The sequence below is a fragment of the Talaromyces amestolkiae genome, assembly GCF_001896365.1.
Source record: "Talaromyces amestolkiae strain CIB chromosome Unknown scaffold1.1, whole genome shotgun sequence".
Classification (NCBI taxonomy): Eukaryota; Fungi; Ascomycota; class Eurotiomycetes; order Eurotiales; family Trichocomaceae; genus Talaromyces; species Talaromyces amestolkiae.
Window position 1 is genome coordinate 923,175 of NW_024468037.1, and position 24,420 is coordinate 947,594.

The 24,420-nt window shown below is 48.3% G+C and overlaps 4 protein-coding genes across 4 annotated transcripts; 2 read left to right on the top strand and 2 right to left on the bottom strand.

The window, feature by feature from the left end:
- Nucleotides 1-866: 866 nt before the first annotated feature.
- On the bottom strand, nucleotides 867-3,784 carry BHQ10_000313 (uncharacterized protein; the record flags this gene model as incomplete). The annotated part of the gene is made up of 8 exons (XM_040875352.1): nucleotides 867-1,578; nucleotides 1,629-1,712; nucleotides 1,765-1,794; nucleotides 1,858-1,868; nucleotides 1,942-2,028; nucleotides 2,453-3,082; nucleotides 3,257-3,318; nucleotides 3,388-3,784. The coding sequence occupies 8 exons, from the start codon at nucleotides 3,782-3,784 to the stop codon at nucleotides 867-869; spliced, it is 2,013 nt and encodes a 670-aa protein (XP_040728818.1).
- Nucleotides 3,785-4,277: 493 nt separating this feature from the next.
- Nucleotides 4,278-7,329, bottom strand: BHQ10_000314 (uncharacterized protein; the record flags this gene model as incomplete). Its single annotated transcript, XM_040875363.1, has 2 exons — nucleotides 4,278-7,172; nucleotides 7,258-7,329. The coding sequence occupies 2 exons, from the start codon at nucleotides 7,327-7,329 to the stop codon at nucleotides 4,278-4,280; spliced, it is 2,967 nt and encodes a 988-aa protein (XP_040728819.1).
- A 1,794-nt stretch (nucleotides 7,330-9,123) lies between these two features.
- BHQ10_000315 (uncharacterized protein) lies at nucleotides 9,124-18,108 on the top strand (the record flags this gene model as incomplete). Its single annotated transcript, XM_040875374.1, has 9 exons — nucleotides 9,124-9,290; nucleotides 9,496-9,673; nucleotides 9,729-9,999; nucleotides 10,056-12,413; nucleotides 12,574-12,761; nucleotides 16,733-17,227; nucleotides 17,278-17,392; nucleotides 17,452-17,915; nucleotides 17,992-18,108. 9 exons carry the CDS (start codon nucleotides 9,124-9,126, stop codon nucleotides 18,106-18,108), a joined length of 4,353 nt encoding a protein of 1,450 aa, XP_040728820.1.
- Nucleotides 18,109-18,916: 808 nt separating this feature from the next.
- Nucleotides 18,917-24,223, top strand: BHQ10_000316 (uncharacterized protein; the record flags this gene model as incomplete). Its single annotated transcript, XM_040875385.1, has 1 exon — nucleotides 18,917-24,223. The coding sequence occupies one exon, from the start codon at nucleotides 18,917-18,919 to the stop codon at nucleotides 24,221-24,223; it is 5,307 nt and encodes a 1,768-aa protein (XP_040728821.1).
- Between the last annotated feature and the right edge of the window lie 197 nt (nucleotides 24,224-24,420).

A 24,420-nucleotide genomic window follows, 5' to 3' on the forward strand; every position in this document is an offset into this window, starting at 1 on the left:
GCAAGACCACAGTCGAGGAGCTGGGATAATACCACTGGTATGCAACGCGGATATATTCGAGTATTTGCTTCGGCTCCATGAAATCTACTTGAATCTGCTTTCCTACATATACACAACAAGTTATGTCATCACGACTCCTGCCGCATATTGGGGTTTGTTTACCCGCTCCTTCTCCATGAGGGTTTCCATCTTATTTTCAAAGAAGATGGAAAAACAAATCAATGGCTTCGGCAGACATTCCTTCTTCTCCGTCTCTGGCCCTCGTCTCGCTGCGTCTGTCTGTCTTGTTCTGCTTGACGTCTGATCTGTGAGAATGGCACCGCGAGATTATGATTGTGCCTTTTCTTCTCTATTCTGCTCCCTGGTTCGGCTGGAGGTATGGGACATGTTGTTACAAATAATAAACTGAAAAGACCTGAGGAGTTGAGAGATTGAGATCTGTTCATGACATTTCTTTTTGATTGTTAGTGATATAGCATACTAACTCGTGTTGATAGGCTTGCATCGAGTTCTAAGTAACTCTGGAGAACAATCAGATTCAGGCTCTATTGAGATGGCTCTATCTAGGGAGAAACAGGTACATTTTCAAGGAAATGGAAGGAGGAAGAACTCTAGCTCAGACAGACTGTACAATATTCCCAAACAGCTAGCAATGATGAAATACTAAACATGAAGATGACAACCAATGTTCAACACATGCCTTGTAAACCTCCTTTTCTTCTTCTCTTCTCTTCTGCCCATGCTTCGATTCTCTCGGCCGTCGGACTCTACTTAGGGGTATCAAGTGCCCTCGCACATTCTTCGGATTCTTTTCTATCGTAATATTTGGGTTGCTTTTCGATGTTTTTTCTTTCAGTCAAAAGACCTCACTCCGCACGCAGAGTACGGAAAAAGTCCATAACACCAGTAAACACCACCAAAAGAATACCACCACCAGGACCCAATCGAAGCACCTTGGGCAGGAAACCCTTATACAAAGCACTGAATCCTTCCTCGCGCGCAACAGTCGCAACAGCGGGCCAGGCCCAGTTGTACTTAGGCACGGAACCGGCAACCTTGGGGCTGTTCTGAATACGCGATTTGACGACGTCCATGGGCGTGTTGAGGATGGTACCCGCTGTACCACCGATAGCACCGGCAATCATGTCAGTCATGACTTGTTGGCTCTTGTTGCCCGGTTCAGGCTTGGGAAGTTGTTGGCGGACTTGGAAGATGCAACCGAAGTAACCGGCGTTCCAGAGAATGTGGCGCCAGAGCGTGGCCTCGAGACCGTTGTACATGGCGAGGACACCTTCTTCCTTGACAATCTTGGAGACGACGTCAATCATGCCGTTGTATTTGTGTGCCTGGGCCTTGTCCTGGAGACGAATCTTGACGAGCTCAAAGGGGACAACAACGAAGGACTCTGTGGCTCCGGCCGTGGCGCCGGTCAGAACAGCCAGGGACTGAGTGGGCTTTTCGACACCGAAGAGGTTGCGGTAGAAGGCACCCCAGCTGTCGTTGGCGGCGAACTTGGTGGCACGCTTCGGAGCCTCCATCAAGATAGGGGCGGTGATACCACGGTACAAACGAGATGCTCTTTGGGAAAATTTAGCATTTGTCAGCAAGCAAGGAGCAAGAGTTCATACCCCTCATTGCGGACGATCTTGCGGAAACAATCCAACATGCTTGTATAAGCTTCCTCGCCGGTACCAGCGCCGGACTGGAGTTGACTACACCGAATTAGCCATGACCATACATTCTGTCTGCGTAATTTCAACGTACATTCTCGTCTTCACGACATCCAATGGGTACCTAGCGCATTTGTCAATTCAATTGTCCGTCACGAACGAGCAGAAAGGATTTCGGAAGAAGTACATGACAAGAATCTAAGCAGAAGTCATTAGTAATCTATACGTTGCACGTACAGCAGTATAGATGGTTTGCCGAATTATTACTCACTTCGGAAACACCTGCAATCGCACCGGCGGCGAATTGGTACGCGAAGGGGAGAGGCTTCTCGGAGGACGACATGGTGGGCTGTATTGACTGAGGTTGTTATCCGATAGTCGCGATACTGTTGTAGCCAGAAAGTCAGCTTATTGCCCGGCAATATGCATGAGGACTGCGCAGACCAAAGATTGAGCGTCTGCAACTTACATATAACAGCACTGTCCAAGTAAAGTATGGAAAGAATGGATATCACACGAGCAATCAAGAGAAATAAATAAAGACGAGAGAGCGGGTGGAGGAGGAGAAGCACTGGAGTCGGTGTTTTCGGCGAGAGATGTGGAGAGGGCCGGCAGAATGTGGAGACGTTGGAGAGCGCCCTTAGCCGATGTTTGCTCACCGGCGCTATTAGCCTATTATATTTTATTTAGATGAACAATATTGTAGGATAGTCATTCATGTTATATTTCATAGCTCTATATACATGCGGTCATATATAATCACATCAAATCCCAAAATATACCCAGACCGTGACAAATACAGCCATAACTCCGCTAAAATACACATCAGCCACATACCTCCCCGCTACACCAGGCTGCTCCTTCACAACCGTAGCCGTCGCAGTCCCTGAGCTCGACGCCGTGCAACTACTACCACAGACATACCCATTAGGACAACACCCGCCGCCCGCTGAAGCAGCACAACTAAMCCAGCCAGTCGCACACGAACCGCTGCTCTCAGTAGCGGTCGTCGCGGCACTACCCGTCGGCACAGCAATAGTGATACCGTCTGTGTTGATGAGTGTCGTGGATGACGTTGCTGGGCAAGAAGTAGTGTCGCAATTGCGACCTGTGCGGCAGCATCCGCCTTCGTAGACGGCGGAGCAGGCGTAGAAGCCTGTAGGGCAGGTCGAGACTGTGGTGCTGGATGTGGTGGTGGCGCTGCTTGTTATGGTGGTTTGGGAACTGGTTGTAGGTCGTACTGGGGCTGTAGGGGAGACGGTGCTGGTAGTCTCTGTTGAGGTGGGTGAGGAAGAGGAGGACGATGTCGTGCTAGTGCTTATCGTCGTGTGGGTAGAAGATGAAGTAGTTGAGACCGAAGTTGGTACAGTTGGTACTGTAGAAACTGTAGAAGACGAAATGAATGTCGTCGACTGTCTTGTCACAGTGTATGTCGACACAAATGCACCTAATCAATCAGTCAAACCCACGTAAGTAAAGAGTAAGGGCTGCCTACATCCACCAGTCACACAGGTATACCCCGGAATACAACAACCACCTCCCAGACTACTCGCACAACTCGAATACCCAGCTCCACACGAACTCACAGTATCACCACATGTCTCCCCCGCAGGACAGCAACCAACAACACCAAGACCAGTGTCCTGCACTATCACACAAGTAGCACCGTCCCCGCAGCAGCTATCGGGTTGCCCAATTGAGGTGCAGCTAAACGTACCCGTGGGACACTGAAAATCTCGTCCCAAGAGCATGAATAAAGCCCTTCTGGCAGATCTAGCGTAATCCCGTTCTTCCTCAGTGGACGACAGCAAGTCTGCGTCAGTGCTGGTATGTAGTAAAATTGCCGGTTGAGGCTCCACCAATCCTGTTACTGATGTGTTGACAACCTCTCTTTGTGAAGAGTCGGATGGCAAGAACGGATCATTCCAACTCCAATAGTCAAAATAGAACTTTTCTCCTTCATCGTCGCTCATCTTTCGGATGACGGACGGTAATTGTCCGCCATATTTGATGTCGGTGCTATTGATTCCGGCTGATGTTGACGTTGACGCCGCTGTGGATGCCAATAGCACTAAAACGCCGTAGAGTATGTACGACGACCTAGTTGGTCTCATATTGACCTTATTAACAGAAAATTACAGTTCAATGAATCTTCATGGTCGGCTTATATCATCATTCGTTGTTCGTTATATGTTGCATCAGTGGTGCTCATAGTAGAGTTGGGCAAAAGTAAATAAAGCTGGGTGCACGGGCCTCTTGTTGCTACGCAGCTGATCTTTTCTTATCGCAGCACCTCAATTAACTATCTCAGTAATACCGGACTGTATAACGAATAATATAATGCACCTAAATAAAAACAAAGGCTAACAACATCAATGACGTTCATGGGTATCCTCGAAACTTCATAAGAATTCCACATCTCAAGGAAAGCAGTGAAGAGACATAATAAGTATAAAAAACGATAACCAAAGAGAGTCATGGCCTAGGAGTATATAATAAAGATGTCAGAAGACAATTCGTATAAGAAAGAACAAGAAACCAAGTAAGCTATGTCAGTTATGTCGGATGGGAGAGAGGTGGTACTTTTCAGGCAGAAGTAGTGCTCGCCTATATAACATTGGGCTCGGCGGGGGGKTCTTCCGTTGTACCATTCTCCAGCTCGTTCGGTGTTGAGGTTTCTGTGCTTTCAGCAGCAAGTGGTGATGAAAAGTCCTCTTGGGCAGATTCTGCTTCACCCTCAGGAGGTTCATCAGTTCCCTTTTCTCCTTCTGGCGAGGTTGCATCAGGCGCCGTCTTTTCCGCTTCCTCCATTGCTGCAGCCCGAGCTTGTTGGCGTTCCCAAACTTCCTTACGTATCCGCTCATCCTTCGCCCGACGCAAGCGTTCTGTCTCCTCGAATCCGCCGCTTTTCTTCAACTTCCCTTCTTCCACAAATGACCCCAGCTCTTTCTGGAAAAGACCCACACGCCGAGACTCTAGTTCCTTCTGGCGGGCCTTTTCTGCACGCTCGATAGCCTCTAGTCGAGACTCGTGATTTGGCTGAAGAGCTCGAACTTCACCAAGCACGCCGTCCTTTGCCTTGATGGGGTCTATACTTTGGTCGATTGCTAGAGTGCGAGATGTACTGCGCAGTACAGGTCCGCCGTCTGTGGTTTGAACGTTTTGCTGTCGGGTAGCCTGTTCAACAAGTGCAAATGTCTGGGCGGCTTTTTCTAAATCATCCTCAAGATCGGCAGCCAGGTCTTCCTGCATGGTAAGCTGATCACGCTCTTCACAGACAAGTTGAAGTTCCTTCTCCCAGATCTTGGTCCAAATCGGTTTCTCACGTTTGAGGAAGTCTTGCATCTTCTTGACCTCCTTGGTCACCGTGCTGATATCTTTACTGACAGCCTCCAGCTGACGAGGCAGTGGACGTACGCCACGTTGTACAACGTCCTTTCGTAGGTCTTCAACAAGGTCTTGAAGATCATCAACCCGACCAACAAGTCTTTCCGATTCATCACCAAGGTCCTTCTTTCCAGAATTGATACGAGCACGTCCCGCATCGCCTTCGAATGACGGTGTCGTTGCAACAGCTGCAGCGGTCTTGACGCCACTTGCTTTGGCGCGAATCTTGCTCATAGAGGCTGCAATATCAGAGGAGAAGTTGGAATATGTTTGGCGCAAAACAGCAATATCACGTCGCAGGCTCTGGATTTCGGCAACCCGGCTACCATCGTAAGGTACAGGAGACTGTACTTTCCTGGTAGTATCTGCAATTGGTGGGAGCGTGATTTGTGGTGTGGCTGCTAGACGCGCCATCTCTTTGGCAGCATCCAGCTGCCTCTCTGAGACGCGCTGCATTGCGGTCTCCTGGCCGTCAATTGTACTCTTGACGCCTTCAATCAGCCGACGAATGCTTCCAATACCATCATCGAAATGGCGTTTCACTTCGTCAAGGACTTCAACATTCAGCACGAGGACCGATCGATCTTTGACATCACTTAGATCTTCAAGCTCATGTCGTACCCCAGAAACGGGATCCTGGATATATATTTCGGGAAGATCGACACCATTCTGTTGAGTGTTCCATGCGAATTTCTCAATAAATGCGAGCTGAAGACGCCCGATTGTGAGGCCAGTAGACCCTTCAGGGATGACATATTTCTTGATTTTACTTTTATATTGCAAGAACAAGGTAAGCTCCTTGCCTGGAGATGGAGACTGTTCTGGTATAAACTGCTGGACTTGAGGTGGCGTGCCAAGTGTGATGGGAGGTTCTTGAGCCTTGGGCGTCCTAGGAACAGCGTCGGTGGGCTGAGTCTTCGTTGGCTCAATGTCATTAGAGACAGGAAGGCCTTGGCCAGGTTGAGGAAACAAGATTGAGCTGTCAGCAGTAGAAATATCGGGCCCATCTATTTCTACCGCGGACCGAAGCTTATCTGTTGGAGTTCTGGACATGGGACTGTCGTCATTGGCGGGCATTTCACTGACAGGGACGACTTGCGGCTTCGGTTGACTTGGCTCATTTTCGGGAATAACCGAAGTGGAACGCTGATACGTTGTCCTACTGGGTGATGACTCCTGGCGATTCGCTGATTTTTGCCTACCATGATAGGACCCTCGCAACCGGACAGCGTTCAAGGATTCTCTCACATCCCGGCCTCTATTGGGTATAGGTGTAGTTTGAGTCGGTAGCACAGGGACACCGTTGGAGGATGTTCCAAGGTGCTTCTGTATCTGGTAGGCCGAAAATCTGCGCGAGGCACGTCGCTCCAGCTCGCCGCTTCTTTGCAAAGCTCCCAATGCATCATCTTGTTTCGGAGGTGGTGGAGGTGGCGTGGGAGTCGAATATGGAGGTACTGTGGACTTATCATTTTGTGAAGATTGCCCTTGAAGTGCTGATGCTGACAAGGAAGAAGTCGGAGTAGGCGAAATCAGGGTTCTGTCGGCATCCCTTCGTGATGCTTCTCGATCAGGAACCGCGTTATCACGCGGCATTGGCGGTTGGTCCTCTAATGAGCCACTGCTGCCATAACGGCGGGCGGAAGAAGGTCGTTTTTGCGGCGACGAAGGTGTGCCTTCATCGGGTTGTGACGGACCAGCCTCGCTTCCTGCCAGACTACCAAAACTGGCTTGTCTCGGTGGCATCCCATCTCGAGGTTGTCGCGAGCGTAATCGAGCCTGTTTCTTTTTCAAGCCGTGTAAAAGATTTATTATGATATCGCGTATACGAGGCAAGTATCTGTCCAGGCTCTGAGGAGATGCATCCTGACTCAATGTATCTTCCAGAATCGTCCGCAGTAAATCAGGCACAGGGCCGAGGTCTGATGTATCCACGCCAATAGCACCGAAGGCACGACAAGCCAAGTTGAATTCATATCCTAAGCGCACATAAACATCCGATACCTCGTTTTCGGTGGCGGTTCGTCGAGACCATTGGGTTAAAGTCTCGAGTAGTTGTTTCGTTGCGACTAGGAGGTGTGTGACGCTGGCTTCGATTTGCGATATTTGCTTTCCGGGCTGAGACATTGCAGTTAGCTTTGAGCATTGAATGCGCAGCTTGAAGGCCTAAGGAATGGGCTCGGAAAGAAGAGAGTAAGCTTACCACACCACTTCGCGATGCATGAGACTGGGCAGACCCTGACGAGCTCCGAGGACCAGATGGTTGTGACGCCATACTGGCCCCGTTGCTGCTGCTAATAGTTGAAGGGGATTCGGCCCTCGAAGGTCGTTGCGTGGAACGCGATAAGGAATGTGACGACTGCATGGGCGTAGACTGAGACTGGTGCAAAGCACGTCTGTGCGGTTTCTAGAAGACTGACGCGGTGGGCTGGCTATAATGAAGGAGACTCGACCGGTGGTAGTTGAAACAGCCTGGCTGTGGTCTGGAGACGAATGGGTTTGTTAGAAGGCCATCGGGTCTGGAAAGCGGTGGTCCAAGTTTCTCCCTTGAGGTTCAGAGGTCGACGTTGCTCTTGTGGCCCCCCTGGCAAGAGGCTGGCTGCTCTCTGGTCGGGCGGGAAGCTGTGGGTCACGGGTCTGACGGGCTGGGGAGGCACTCCGAGTGAGTCCCCGCCAATCAGTCCTTTGTATGGCTGGCCTTAAACTTGCAGATTATGGCATTGTTTCATTCGGGCATCTGTTCAATTGTCTTCCTGGGCCAGATCCTAAGCACATCATAGGAGGCTCTCCACTTGTTTCAAGTTGCTCATACAAACCTAAATGGGGCAAATAATGGGGTTAAATTGCTATGGTGAAAGGTGGATCTCTTGTCGCATGAATACGTACGTACTCATGTCCTAGGTCCTAGATGCATTAATTCATCTCTTGAAGAGGTTGATTCAAGAATACCTAACATGTTCAGCGTCAGAGAGCAAGTAGCGAGTGGTGCGGTATGAGCGATAGATCCAGGTGATACTGATTTACATAACGAGGCGAACTGATAGCCCTGCTTAGTATAGTAACCGGTGGTAGTGACTACGGAGTAGTTACTGTTGCCCAAGTACGGACTACAGTACGCTAAGCAGCAGCTATCGACTACTTAATTAGTTAGCCGATAGATAGAATGGTGTCTCCGCCATTAAACACATATCTAATGCAAGGTTTCGATCGCTAATCCAGACTCTACCCCCGAGTCGAAAGGCCAACCAGACTCAGCCAACATTGGCATACATGGACTATACCAACTGGACCGGCCAGCCTCACTGATAGCGAGGCTAAAGAAGAGGAACAATAAGCGCTGGTGTGGTGTGATGGAGAGAACCAAACTAGGACCGCAACCAATAACTAATCCAATTCCGATCCCGTAAGAGAGTCCATGAATGTTGTTACCGATGATTGTCTTACTACGTATAGTCTCGGTCAGCAGTAGAATCGCTGTTGATCAGCCATCAATTTAGCAATTAACTACTATGTAGTAGAAGTTATTGAGCATCTCTTCTTTTCTCAAAGTGTCACAGAAGAGAGCGTAAGTGGGCCGCCATCTGACACTAAGCAGTGGCTCTCCCGGTAAAACCGCGCTAATCCCCATTCGACGTCGCTCCGCTCTGCCTCTCTCACTCTGCGATCCCCAAAAAGCCAAAAAGCACACCCTCTCTCGTCTCCCCTTTGACATCTGCTGCTGTGCTTTGTCTCCATCTGAGCTCTCCTGCGCAGCTAATCGCTCTTCTCTCTCCCCTTCCCTTCTGCAGCTCTGCATTTCCTTTTCCTTTTTACTATTTTTTTTTATACTTTTTCCGTCTGATTGAAGGGCACACGTACTTCCGACACACAACAAGTGCGCTCTTCTGCCCACCCTCACTACCGAGAAAAAAAGAGGCAGCCTCATTCCCACCGAGCGGGCGGTGTGTGCGTGCGTCGTGGCCTCCTTCTGTCCTTCCATCACTCTACAATCTACCCTAGCTCTGGCCGACCTGGGAAAATATTAGATTTTCCACCCGAAGCTTGTCTTCGCAACGACCGAGCTTCTCCAATGGCTTCAACCGCCAACTCCGTGTCCGCTGCCAATCGGGCTTCTGGCAATAACTTGAACCCTTCACAGAACAACGGCGCCCGCCAATCTCTGCGAACAAACACAAGCTTCAAGGGTGCCGATGCCACTCGACGACAGTCGGCAAGCCCAGGTGATGGTGCTCAGAGGTACGTGATCAATTGATTGTTTGTCAGACATATGGCTCGTGCCGCAGACGGGAAGCTCTCGGTGCCAGCGCAACACAAAACTAATTGACCCGATCATCTCATCTTATCTCTCCAATTCCTTTGCTGCTGACTCTTTTGTCTTCGTTGCCGACATTGTGACTGTTTTATCTAAATCGATGTATTGCAATGACTAACCCTCTTGCAGACGCTCTAGCTCCCAGAAAGCCTGGACTCAGGGTATAAATCCAATCACCCAGAAAGCCTCCTCCCAGCCAAACGGCAATCACGCTCCGTCGAAGTCCACGCCGTCGCCGAAGCCTACTACCAGCACCTCGGAACACAATGCTCATGGTCGGCTTGTGTTTTTGATGACCAGCTTTATTGTATGTCACTAAACGATACTCGCTGCGATGTATAACAATACTAACAGACAATCAGGGTCTCTCAGCAACCATTACTATTAAGAACGGTGAGAAATACAGTGGTATATTCTCGTCTTCCACACTTGAATCCGATAACGCCTCCGTGTTGCTCAAAATGGTGCAACGTGTGGCTTCGGCGGATACCAATGCCAATGGGATAAGCGAAACCACCACTCTTTTCGTTGGAACGACCCCAGATCATAGCATGAAATTCAAAGTTGACGAAATCACTGATATCGTCGTGAACAATGTGTCTACCGCTGAAGTGGTCGCCAAGGATACCAATGGTGAGGTCATTTTGCTCTCGTATCTCCGGAACATACTAACCGTTGACCATCCATAGGGCCCCAAACCGGGTTTCGCACTGACACAGATATTTCCGGAAGTCTTGCCATGCGCGAAAGAAATCTACAGCGCTGGGAGCCTAGCGCTGCTGATCCCAGTGTGGATATGTCTTTGGAAGGTTCAGGATCGACTGGTTGGGATCAATTCGAAGCCAATGAGCGTCTCTTTGGAGCCACAACCAGCTATGACGAGAACATTTACACCACTCAAATCAACCGTAATGACCCGTTATACAAGAAGAAGCAAGCCGAAGCTGCTCGGATAGCTCGAGAGATTGAAGGCACCGTGACCGACAACCCGCATTTGAGGGAAGAACGTGGTCATGCACCTGAAGGTGAAGGCCATGATGAAGAGGAGAGATACAGTGGAGTTCGCCGTGACGCAAACTATTTGCCCTTACAGACGGGACAGCCGAATAAATATACACCACCAGCTCGACGACAGCAAGCCGCTCAACAGCCAGCTACCATATCCGCTGCAGCAACTGACCCAGCCATTATATCCGCTCAACTGGCTAAACCGGCGGCGGCACCAGAGGTCCCCGTCTCATCGAAGCCGGCAGTGCCCACCATCACACTTGAGAAGCAAAACACTGCTCCTCCCGTCTCTGATCAGAAGACACCAGTGTCGACAACGGCGACCGCACAAGTCAAACGTCCTGGAGCGGCCGAAAATGCGACATCGAATGTTGAAACAGAGGTTTTGGACCATTTCCGACAATTTGCAAACAATGAGAAAATGAGGATGCAAGAACGTCGACGCAATCAAGCTTCTCATGACCGGACTGTTAAGCTCAATGAGCTCATGAAATTCTCGCAAAACTTCAAACTGGCTACCCCTGTGCCCAAGGATCTTGTACCCATACTCGCAAAGGATCCAAGTAAGCAGGAAGAAATCATAGAGCGTGCACAACGTCAGGCGGATGAAAAGGCGGCTATCAAGACGGTACCACAGCCAGCTGCGCCTGTGACAGAGCAGAAGCCCAGCAGCACTACCCCTCGCACGACGGCACCTCGTTCGGAAGCCGCACCGGCAAATATTCCTCCCTCCGCACCTGCCGATCGCCAGACTCACCACCGTGGACGGCAACCATACCCTCCCCAAGGACCTCACTTTGGTATGGGCGGCAGAGTGCAGACCTTCCATGGTGGCCGAGGAAACCTCAGCACACGCCTAGCAGACAATTTCCGCCAGCAGAAGAACGCTCTTGGAACAGTTCCAGCACCTCTTCCCATCCACGATTCTCGAATGCCGCCTTCAGGACCCTCCGGAGACAACCTGGTCAAGTCTCAACTGCAGACACCTACTTCGACTAAGTTCAATGTCCGGGCTATGGAGTTCAAACCCAATCCAGCTGCAAACACATTTACGCCAGGTGGACCTGGCAGCAGCTCTGGTGCTGCTGCCAGTCCACAATTAAGCTCGCGTGGACGCTCAGTCTCTCGTGCGAGTACACCGTCAGCGTTCTTCGGAAACAAGAAGCCCGTGCCTGCGGCTGAACGGCCGTCTCTCAAGAATCAGTGCTCCCCTATTGAGCGCCTGAAGAAAGAAGGAGCCGAGCAAAAGGACAAAGACTTCACCTTCAATGGAGGAGTTCCGCCACCATACCGAACCGCACCAACATGGGACGTTGCTCCTGGTAATGAGGAAAAAACATACAAAGACATGTTCAAGAGCGCTCCTCCATCGATTTCGCCTCAAAGCCGATCTGGGTCGAGCTCACACATTCCTCACCCTTCGCAACATCCGTTTAATACTCAACAAAACACGCCAACTCTTCATACTGCAGGTGGCCCTATTCATGGACCTCCTCATCTTCACCAACAGCATCCGAGCTCTCATTTTGAAGATCCTCATCGCATGCAATTATCTGCGTCGGCGTCTCACATGTTCCCATCGCCGAGACTCCAACATGCCTACCCTTCGCCTATGGCTCCACATGCTCAATTGGCTTACGGCCAACCCGTACCACAATTCTACATGAATCAAGGTGGCCAGCAACCCGGCCATATGCGTCAGTATCCCGGTGGACCTCAATTTATCAATCCTCAAAACGGGATGGGTGCACCTATGATGGTTCAGCAGCCATCTAGCGGTCCATATATGGGGGTTCCACAAGGAATGAACGGGCATTACAACCCTCAAATGCAAATGTATTCCCCGAACCCGTCTTATGCATATCCGCAGCACGGAGGACCTCCTCCTCAACCCCACAGTGGCTATCCCAGTCCCAGTCGAGGCGCTCCCATGATGATGCATCAAGGCTCACAACCCGGTCAACCGCCACAGCCAATGATGTACATGAATCAAGGCCAGCAGGGACCTGTGTACGCACCGCAGCAGCCTGGTGGTCATGGTAGGTTTTAGTCTCAGTCAATCCTGTTGGATGATTCAGCTAACACCACCGGGGAAGCACCCCATCGCGGATATCCACAACAGCCACAATATAATTCTGGTTCCCACCCGTCGCAACAATATCCCCACCATCAACATCGTGGCCCTTCAAACAACTATAGCCCAATGGGCCCCCCGCCTCCTCATATTCAAAGTCAACAAACGCCGGCCGCAACAACCAGTGCTACAGAAGCCTCAGATGACGCTAAATGAGCATACTGGCCTGTTGTTCACTATTATTCGAAACACGTGGCAGGTCTTGGAGCTTATCCCATGTCTATCCTGGGAGGCCTTCGCTATCATTGAGATGGTATGTGCTTATGGTATAGACATATCCAAATATCTGTTCCTGGAGGCACTCCATATCAATTGGAGGGTTTTTGCCTATGGCATAAACAAGACGAATCTTTATCCGTGGAGGCCTTCAGTATTATTTTGATTGCGTATGGCTCCGTGACTATCGACGTGTGGTTCAGACACAGCCATGAATGATCAGCGAGGTCAACTGTGTCTGCGGATGATTTGTTCTGGCCATTTCACAATGAGGGCTAGCAGGTTCTTATCCATCGAGGCCAGTTAGGCTTCTTTTATCGAATTATGCGATGGTGGTGGTGGCGGTGGTGGCCTGGAATTACTGGGATGAGACTACGGATCGTATTCGGTTAATCTAGCATCCACATCAACTACATCTGTACTGGCTGTAAGTAGCCTGCTTGAAGGTAGCTAGTTTCTGTCTACTTAGGAGGTAATCTACAATATGACTCAGGGATATATCTATTACTTATGGCTCATCTTAGTTGTAATCAGGCCCAGGTAGACTCGTATGCACAGTATGTACGATATATAGACTAGACACTAGTCTTAAGGGCTTTGCAGGTTTGACCAGACGTAAAGAATAGGAGAGTCACTACATCCCATCCCGCCTCTTTATCGAATCGAGATATCTATCTCCTGCTATCCAGTTCCAACATATTACCTGTTGATCCAAGGCTGAAAAAAAGGCTCTCATGCGCTCACTAATGGTTCAATGACTTACTCATCCTCCGCCTCGCCAAACCTCATACCAAACTCCTTCACCATTCTATCCTCATAATACGGGTCCTCTTCAAATCGTCGATCACATGCGCTCTGAGCATCCGCACTTGTTTTCGCAAACGTTCCTAAAGGCACGAACAGATCAGGCGATGATTTCTGTGCTGCTTGCAACCCCTCCTGCTCTGCAATCCATTCACTGGCGTAGTTCTCGAACGGCAACCAAAAATGCAGAACATAAGGATGACCAGCAGCGTTGTAGTTGTTGAAAGTGGGTAAGCCGACTCTGAAGTTGGGTCTCCACTGATCAGGTGGTACATCTGGGACAAGATCCCCCAGACTCTGTTTTCCGTATAAGTGATGTCGAAGTGTGTGGGCATGGATGTATCTCATTATCATACCTTTAAGCCCGATCTATCTAGAATATCAAGCTGGATCGGATATTTTGTTCAGCAATTGTCAAAATAGTTCGTCGTACTTGCATTCCTTCTAATGGGCGTAGCGGTCACGGCGAAGTAGACTTGTGATATACCCCTCGGCCGCCTCTAGTCTGAAATGTACTTGAAAATTACACATATCGTTCAATCCTGTAAGGTCTGCATGCAGCCCGTCTTTGAAGACTACGGGCAACCTAAGTTTGAAAGGTCGTGTAACGTTTTTCGGGATGCATTGAAGCAGAGCGTTGGAAAAAGTGCGAAAGGTATATTCTTGTCAGGAAAGACAACAGTTGCTAAAGTCGCATCAAAGACAAAGATCTCTATATTGCCAACTCTGAATAATGGGAACATCGCTGCGCCCACGTCAGAGTCGATGATTTTCAAGTCGCCAGCGCAGGATAATAATTGAGATTGATGTTTAAGCCCTCTTCGTCTTCTTCATCATCAAAACACACCTCACAGCAATGGCCAAGATTGCCATGTCCTTTGTATATGTAAGCCCTAATTTTGGCATGATGTTGCTCGCTCGTGCGGAGGATAGCAAGGTCTGTCTTGCCTCTTATGACCACAGGAAAAATTCCGCCCATATTAAGAGTGGTATTGCCACTGGAAGCCCGCCAAAGAGACCCAGATCGGGTGCATCCATTTTGCCTGAATTGCGCTGAGAGAAAATATAAAAGATGGGTCTTTAGGTCGAGTCTTCTTGGAGGATTTGGAGAAAGCTGATAAACAACCCCTCAGTGCACTAGTCCTCCTTTGTACTAGGTAACTAATCAGTCTACAAAGTACTAGCTCCAAACTCTGTCGTACATCCTTGTAAGCCACTTCAGACTCTTTCTTCAATTACTCCATCGAGTATTAACTTTTGTGTTCTATGAGTTGCCTGATATGAGGTGCGCGGAGTGCTCATATTCCCCTGTAAGGTATCACCTGCCAAAAACAGCAGTGCGGTCCCAGTGAGCGATACATGTTCGATCGTTGCCTAGGAGGATCAAGATCAACTGGACGTACTCTCATAATCTCCAGCTTTCATATTCCTTAAGGTCTGAAGACTACTTCGATATGTCCGCTTCCAGTCTAGGGGTTTTCGCAAACCTGCCTTCAGAAATACGACTGATGATATGGAACGAACTATGTCCTTTAGGATCCCAGAGACACAAGACTGATCTTGCGATTCTTCGCGCAAGCAAGCAGCTTTATGCAGAGGTCCTTGGTCACTTACACATGACCATCAAGGAGTTTACATTCTCTATCCGGCCAGAATTTGATCGGCATAAGGATCCTAGCTATCTTGGGTTCGAAATGCGGGACATAAGGCATCGCAGCAAACATGACGATATGAGTGAAGATTGGCCAAAGTGGACATTTTCTAGTGCCCAAGATGCCTTGTCTCGAGGATTTCAGTATCTTCCACTACATATAATACCCTGTGTGATTCATATTGAGGCACCGGACCCTGCCGATCCTGGGCAGTTAATTTGCTCAAGCCTACGAGTCCAACAGCTTGTTGATCTTTTGCAATATATAAACAAGCGGCCAATAAGCCAATTGATCATTTGCCTCGGCCATGCAGATCAATGGCTGAACGAAGGGGAGAAAAAACGAGACTTCATTTTAACAGAGTTATACCCTGATATGAGCCACTTAGCCTACATTCGATCAGATGTCGACGCAGTTATTTTTCCATTCTACACGCTTGAAAATGTTCGGAGTGTGCTTTTGGATAAGCACACAGCGAAGCTAATTTGTTCAAGCGACATGCTCAAAAGCGCTCGGACTGTTGTCTACGGCAAGTCTCCTATGGTAATACTCGATCTTCTACCGGAGATCCCTGAGTATAGCGGGTTACGCAATGAATTCCTCAGTGTCTATTTACATCATAGACTGGATACGCTTCCAGGGAGAACCGCGAATATGCTTCGTCTCGATCGATTTGTTCATTGGTATGAGCACAAACATGAAGAGAATAACCTACGACTAATGAAAAAGTTCCCCGTCGAGCTCGGTCTGATAGATTTCGGCTTCTATTACACCGCGAGAAGATACATTTATGGCCATGCACTAAGGTGTTTGATGGCGGGAGGACAGGTACCCCGTCTGAGCGTCGATATTGACCTGCGGTATCAGTATTACTATGTGACAGTGACAGGCGAGCAGTGGTTTACTCGCTTTCCAGATGGCCTATCTTCTTTCGAAACAATAGATGACAATCACGACCCTTTTTGGGATGAGTTTGATATATTTTTCGACTTCGTGACATGCAGAGTCTCTGAAAAAAGAGACGAAGATCTGGATTTTAATGACCCGCTGCAAATAGACTTATTTGTGAACGCAGGTATAGATGCTATTAATGAACGAGAGCGTCTTTTGAGTCTAGCGGACCCCGGGCTTGAGGACATATTGCGCAAGAAGTATGGCATCGTCAACATAATCAACTAAGTTGCAGAAACATGGTGCCAATATGAGTTCAATCATAGATTGATTGGCAAGGTGAATTGTTACTTGAGATCGTCATCACATTCGCCGTTGTCTGAAGGGGAGAACGGCAACATCTTCGGAGACAAGATCTGTGAGATTTTTAAGAATATCCTGATTATACGACGTCAAAAACACGTTGTGAAATATTGATCATTGTATCCAGACAAGAGCCAACATGGTGTACTGTAGCCTGTAAACATTTTAGGGCTAGCTCCAGATCTGCACCCCTGTTCATGTGAGGCGCGGCGCGTGTTTGCGCGTACCGCGTTCTACTTTAGTAGCCACATCACAACGGTGACCGTTGTAGATATTCATTCATTAACCATCATCCTAGAACTTCGTGTATCCATTTTCGGCGAGTACCATGCCTAGACAGAAGCGCGCCTTGACCGGGGTGGAGCCTAACATTACCACTCCCCAAGAACCCACCAATGCAAAAAGAACAAAAGTAACAACGGAAACCAGCTCCACGGACAATGCCGCATCTAATGCGCAGCCGAACGGGGGAAACAAGACCAATGCCGCGGCACCAAAGTTCATTGCTGTAGCTCGACCGAACTGGGATATTAGGGCAGAGGCGTATGACAAGGAAGAAGTTGATGACGACGATAATTCGGAATCAAATGATACAGAATACTCCGAGGCACCTAACCCACTACGCAACCAAGATGAACTCGATCCTGAATGGCCCTGGACTATGTCTTCGTCGGCTATAGATAAGTATATTGAGCTGATAAAACAGGTTGAGTGTCGCGATCAGGACAACCACAATGTTTACATGTACAACGATTTCACTGCGTATGGCGTCAATGAGGTCGTTGACAATTGGGTAGGCTGACTCAACTCTTTAATTTGTCTTCATCGGCTCATATCGTACAGCTCAAAGGCTTCCATAGAGAGGTGTCGCGAAGATCTAAGACCCCTTATACGGTATGGGCCGAACTTGAAGCTGTCTCGTGGTTCTTACAGCTGGATTATATCGATATTTGGTTTAGTAAGTCATTCTCATTATGTTTTGTCGGTCATCTTGTACTGATTTACATGTCCTTTCAGGCGGCGATGACTGTCACGGATTTGCTGAAACGCTTGCCCTTGTCGGCAAGGCTCTCTTGGCGGGAATTGAGATTTTAAAGACCAACAAACTGTTCAAGCCATATAACCCCGAGGAAACTAGTGGAATCAGAAATATTTCCACTGTCCTCGCTTTATTCGTTCGGTTTGCCAATACGTGGATCACCATAGGTGGCGACCACTATGGAGAAACAAAATGGGTGTCGAAAGTTGGCAAGGTAGCCAAAGATAACGGCATCGATATTAAGGGGCCATACAAATTCCATGAAACAGCGGAGAAGTTATTCAAGCCCGATGAGGAGAACAAACCAAGAGAAAAGAAGAAGCTAGTCCGGTTTGACCACGGTACTTGGGGAGTGCCAAAGATTGTGGAGCTTTATTCCGATGAAGATGAGCAGGCAATTAGGGATAATGGTGATTACTCCATCAAAGGATGGAAAGAAGCGGTATGTTCAACCCAGTCCCCGATTTTTGGAAATATGTGATCATAAAGAGTGACTAATAGTAATTTGACCTGTGCAGTTCAAGGAATATTCAGAGGCCCACGGAAAAGGTCCGAACAAGACGATTGGTGGCTCATCATTCGCTATCACCAAGCGTTCGGAGTCCAAGAAGAAGCAGACTATGAAGAAGCAGTAACGGATCAGTGGATTCTGAGCTTCGAACAGACTTGTATATAATGACCTGTACCTAAGAATACCGGGGTTTAACCAATTCAGTATGTAGGGTAGCACAGCTTTGCAGGCTGAGGATGTTGACATGGGATAATTTGTGAGAAGGGAAGAGATATTTCTTGATTATATATATATAGTCTTTCTAATATCTATACTGGATTTAGGAAACATTAACTATCTATACTTATAAACTATATACTAATACTTCTAATCTAATAATATTAATTCCTTACAATTCTATCAAAAAGTGATTTAGTCAAAAGATTATATCAACCTGGAAATATAAAACCTATTGTGAGATGCCAACCACCGCACCAAAAAGCATACAATTTTAGTCCGCTGTAGGGTCGTGACCTTCGACCCAAAATGGGTTATGTGGAAGCGAGAGTCAGCGGGCTCAGCATGTTGTTAAGGCTGAGCTTATGATACCCGTCTTACATATTAGTGGCGCTAGTTGAGTGGACTAGCTCTTGAGACATATTTTAAGATGGCCAGTTCGATTAGTACCTACATCCAGACTAGGGTTGACTCTGATCTTCAGGCCAGCAAGGATACGGAAATTAGCACGAGGCGCGGCACAACCAGTCCACCCACCCAGCTTAATATCAATTCCATCTTCAAATACAAATTAATCGCCTTCGCTGTGGGGCTCAGCTGTTTGAATTGCTTCATTTGCTCTCTTGCGTAGACAACTTCGCTCCTGAAATCACCCCTATCAAACCACATATTATCACGCGTCAGGTTAGGAAAGCGTCCGGCTGACAATTCAAGCTATGAGCATTAATATCGAAGCTTCCCACCGCGACATCCTAAATGCCTTCACAAAGGCGACCGCTAATCTCAAACTCTGCCCAAATCGTGTATGGGCAATTGCCAAGGCAGAACTACCTACGCTGATCCCAGCCGACGATGCAGTTTCATGGCGTGGCAGCCAGGATAATTCCGAGTTTGACAATCACGAGCACTGTACTTTCGATTTTTGTGAATACTCGCGACGCGATTTTACTGCTGTCGAGCAACGCCATGAGTGTTTAGATAAAAGAGAATGTGTTCAACTCAAGTACATGTTTCCAAGGGATACACTGACTCGAGCTGCAGAGGCTGGCGAGTCGACGGCATGGAACTTGAGCGGGGAATCCCTGACCACATTCCCGCAACCATATATGGCCATATCTCATGTTTGGTCCGATGGGACTGGAACAGGGTCTTGGTCTGAGGGAGAAGTCAACAAATGTCTATATGACTTTTTCCGCGGAATCGCCAATCAGTTCCAATGTAAAGGTATCTGGTGGGATACTCTCTGTATACCTAGAGAAAAGTCTGCGCGAAATAAGGCTATCAAAAAGATTCAGAGCAACTATCAGGACTCGAAAATCACCTTGGTCCATGACTGTTTCCTCCGGAATTGGAAATGGACTGGCGCCGAAGCCGCGTGTTTTGCTATTCTTATGTCGCCGTGGTTCAGTCGAGGCTGGACTGCGCTTGAGTTAGCAAAGTCGCGTAGGGTCAAGGTCGTTTTTGGAGGACCCGATGGACCACTCATCAAGGATCTTGACGAAGAGATCCTAAAGAGAGACACAACAACTTTCAAGGCTCATGCAAAGGCATCTGAAATAATCAGGAAACTCCGTGACACCGAAATCAAAGAAATTGACGACCTTCTGACAGTACTTGGTCCACGATACACCTCTTGGCCGAAGGATATAGCTGTCATTTCCGGGCTTTTGGTCGGTGTCGAGATAGTCCCCGAAGAGGCAGAACGTGATGTCTGGCAACAAAACATCTACAAAGCCATTTTGAGGAAAATACCACGAATTTCTCACCAGCATCTCTTCCACAATTCGGCCACCATGTCGCACGGATTCAGTTGGTGTCCGACTAGCCTGTTCAGTATGCCTATAGCTTCTTCACCGGCCTCTCTACGCATTGAAGCAAATGGCAATGTCAGTGGCATGTGGATACCTATTTGCCTCGACCGCATTAGCCATGAGAGATACGTTTGGAGAGGTGTACATCCTCTGGTGAAGGCACGAGTTGACCTTGCCCTAGAATGCCGAGACGCATGTGTATTATTAGCCGAACCAAACGTGAAGCTAATAGACAAGGCCCTGCTAGTACAGATAATGGTGGAGAATGATGCATCTACAGTGCTATTTTATCGATTCGTTGGGCCAGTATATTTTCACCCACCACTGACGGAACAAGAAATTGGGAATGTAAGGATAACAAGGGAAGTAACAATTGGCGATACAGATAAGATGAACCAGCTGAAAAGAAAAGCTTGGGATTGTATTAAAGAGCTGGATTCAATGGCGCTCAGGGGGAAACTCCACCAGCCAAACAACTTCAAATTGCCTCAAGAAGTTGAGCATGATTTCAATACAAAGTTATTAGGGAAACATGTTGGAGATTCACGTTCAACGGAAAGAAATGCAGTTACATTGGAACAATTGCTATTAGCAGCTGCGAATGGATCTGAAGAAGAGGCTTTACGTTTGTTAGGTCAACTATCTGACCCTAACGTGAAAGATGAACGTTCCTGGACAGCCCTTCACTATGCTGTTTGGAGAGGTCACCGAGGCCTGTTTGGGGAGCTTATCAATACAGCGAATGTAAACCTGAATGATAGACTCGGACAGCAACCGCTACACCTTGCAGCTGAACGAGGGGACCTTGAGATGGTCAAAAGGCTTCTACACCGTGGAGCTGATTATGAGGCGAGGTGTACGTATGATGGGCAGACTCCGCTCCATCGCGCTGCTTGGGGAGGCTCTAAAGAGCTGGTCGAGTTGTTACTGAAGACCGCGGATAATGCAAATTTGCGGGACAAGGATGGAAATACTGCTTTGCACATCGCAGCTGAAAAGGGTTATGGTAGTATCGTTGCCCTCTTAATCGACAAGGAAAACGTCAATTCGAAGGGTCGAGATGGTATGACTCCGCTGCATTCAGCCACAATGTACGGACACCAAGGAGTAATCAAGCTGTTGCTTGACAGAGGTGTTGACGTTAACACCTGCGACAGTGTGGGATGGACACCGTTGTATTATGCGATAGAGAAAGGGCATGAGGCGGTAGTTAAGCTGCTGCTCGACAATGGTGCTGATATCAATGCAAAGGACAACAAGGTTGGTTGGATGCCGCTACACTTTGCGGCAATGAGCGGACATGCTGCAGTAGTTCAGTTACTACTCAATAAAGCTGTTAGTGATCCTGCCTCAACAAGAGATGAAGCCGGTTGGACGCCGCTGCATTTTGCAGCAGTGAAGGGGCACATAGCAGTAGTCAAGCTGCTACTCGCAAAGAATGCTGATGCCAAGCTGAAAGACGAAAAGGTCAGCTGGACGCCACTCCATAATGCTGCAATGAACGGGCTTGATGAGGTGGCTAGGCTCCTGCTCGACCAGTACGCTGATGTCAGTCTCGAAGATAACGACAAGCATTGGATGGCGCTACACTACGCGGCAGATAAAGGGTACAAAAAGGTAGTCAAACTCTTACTTGAAGACAAAAGCACCAATGAGACTGTTAGAATCCTTCTTGAAGAGAAGGGATATAACCAAGCGGCAAAGCTGCTGCTCAATCAGGGCGTTGACGTCAACTTAAGGGATGAAGAGAACGGTCGAACGCCACTACATTATGCAGCGCAGAGAGGGCATGAAGAAATAACTAAAATTCTGCTCAATAATGGTGCCAATGTCAATGTGAAAGACGGTGATGAACATTTCGGCCACATACCACTGCACTACGCAGCAGCGAACGGACATGAAGCCGTGGCCAAGTTACTGGTTGACAAGGGCGCTGATGTCAATGCGAAAGATGGCAAAATCTACTTTGGTCAGACACCAAAAGACCACGAAGTTGACATAAACACGTACATTGGTCGAACGCCGCTGCACTATGCAGTAATGAATGGACATGGGAAAGTGGCTAAGTTGCTACTTGATGCTGATGCTGATATTAATACAAGAGATGGCGACAGACATTCTGGTCTAACACCATTGCACTATGCAGCAGAAAATGGACATAAGGAGCTGGCGAAGCTATTGCTTGATCGAGGTGCTGACATGAATTCAAAAAACGGCAGCTGGAATGGCAATGAATGCTCCAATTGGACACCACTACACTATGCAGTAAATAACGGCCACAAGGACATGACTGAGGTGCTTCTTGACAAGAATGCCGATGTCAACCTAAGAGATGACCAGGAGCGGACGCCGTTGCATTATGTAGCTAAGAAAGGGCACACGGTAATAGCCCAGCTGCTGCTTGACAAAGGCGCTGATATCAATATACAAGACAGCAAAAATGGCTATGGTCAGGCACAGGCACCATTGCACTATGCAGCAGAGAACGGGCATGAGGAGTTGGTGAAACTCCTACTTGAAAGAGGGGTTGATGTCAATATAAGGGATGGCAAAGAATCTTCCAACCGGACGCCACTGCATTATGCGGCGGAGAATGGGCATGAGAAGGTGGTCAATCTATTAATCGTCAACAAAGCTGAAGTCAATCTAAAGGGCATCTATAATGGCTCTTGTGGGACACCGCTATCCTATGCGGCGGGAAACGGGCATGAAGAAGCAGTGCAGCTACTGCTTGACAATGGCGCCGACGTTCGGATCAGTCGGGCGGGAAATATGGATACGCCATTACATGGTGCTGCATGGGGTGGACATTTAGCGATTGCTAAATTGCTAATCGAGAAAGGCGCTAACGTCAATGCGAGGGAATTTAGAGAAAGGAAAGGACCTAATCGGATGCCTGTGCATTATGCGGCATCTTGGGGTCATGAGGAGATAGTCAAGTTGTTGATTGACAATGGTGCGGATTTCTACACGGGTGATGAGAACGTGCGGTACGTTCGGCCTGGCAATGCGAGCGCTAGGTACTACGACTTGAAGGATGACCGGCACTTTGGTCCGACTCCGCTACACTATGCAGCAATGTACGGTCATGAAAAAGTAGTCGAGCTGCTCCTTGACAAAGGCGTTCCAGTCAGTCTAAAGGACCGTGAGTACCATAGTCATACACCGCTACACTATGCAGCAGAGTACGGACATGAAAATGTTGTCAAACTGCTGCTGAATCGGGGAGCCGAAATTAATATCAGGGCCCATTCAGAGCCTATAAGCTTCAGAGAATATGTTAATGGAACACCACTACATTATGCAGCGGCATACGGACATGAAGAGGTTGTCAAGCTGTTGCTTGACGAAGGCATCGATGTTAATGCAAAAGACTCCTTCTTACCCTTCTCCTCTTTGACACCTTTGCATTACGCAGCAAAGAAAGGGAGCGTAGCGATATGCAAAATGCTCCTTGAAAGAGGTGCTACCAGCAGCTTGAACAATGGCCCGTACGGCAAAACACCGCTGCATTATGCAGCACAACATGGCCATGAGACTGTAGTTGAACTATTCCTCGACAACGGTGCCGATATCAACAGGAGGGAGAACATGTTCTCTCGCCAGACCCCTCTACATTTGGCAGCGGGGTGGTACGGTAAAGAACATGAGGCGGTGGTTAAGCTACTACTCGAAAGGGGTGCCGACACAAACGTAAGGGATGATATCTTCTCTCGCCAAACACCCCTACACTATGCAGCAAAAAATGGATACGCGAAATTAGTAGAACTACTGCTCGAAAAAGATGTTAATATAGATGCAAAGGACGGCATCACCTCTCGCCAAACGCCGCTACATCACGCGGCGAGGAACGGGCATGAGAAAGTAGCACGGCTGCTACTCGAAAAGGGCGCCGATATAAGCGCAACAGATGGCATTTTTTCTTGCCTAACGCCTCTGCACCTTTCGGCAATTTATGACCACCAAAAAGTGACGAGAGTGCTGCTCGACAAGGGTGCCGACCCAAACGTCAAAGCTGGCATCTTTTCTCTCCGAACGCCGCTACACCAGGCGGCAAGGAATGGGCATGAGGAGGTGGCAAAGCTCCTACTTGACAATGGCGCTGATATCAATGCAAAGGACGGCATTTTCGTCCACCAAACGCCGCTGAACTACGCGGTAAATAAGGAGCGTAATGATCTGGAAAGGCTGCTGCTTGGTCGATCGACGTAGTCTGTCCGCCGTGCTGTGAGAAATGCTTATAAATCAATATAATAGAAAATGGTGGAGAGATCCTCACGAAAAATTATTTATCTGTCCCAGAATGCGAAACATGAAGCTTGATCGTAGAAACCAGAAGAGAGTTTGGGACTGTAGTGGGGTTTTGGAAATCCATTCTTGTGAAAGATTTCATGTGAGCTCGTTCTTAT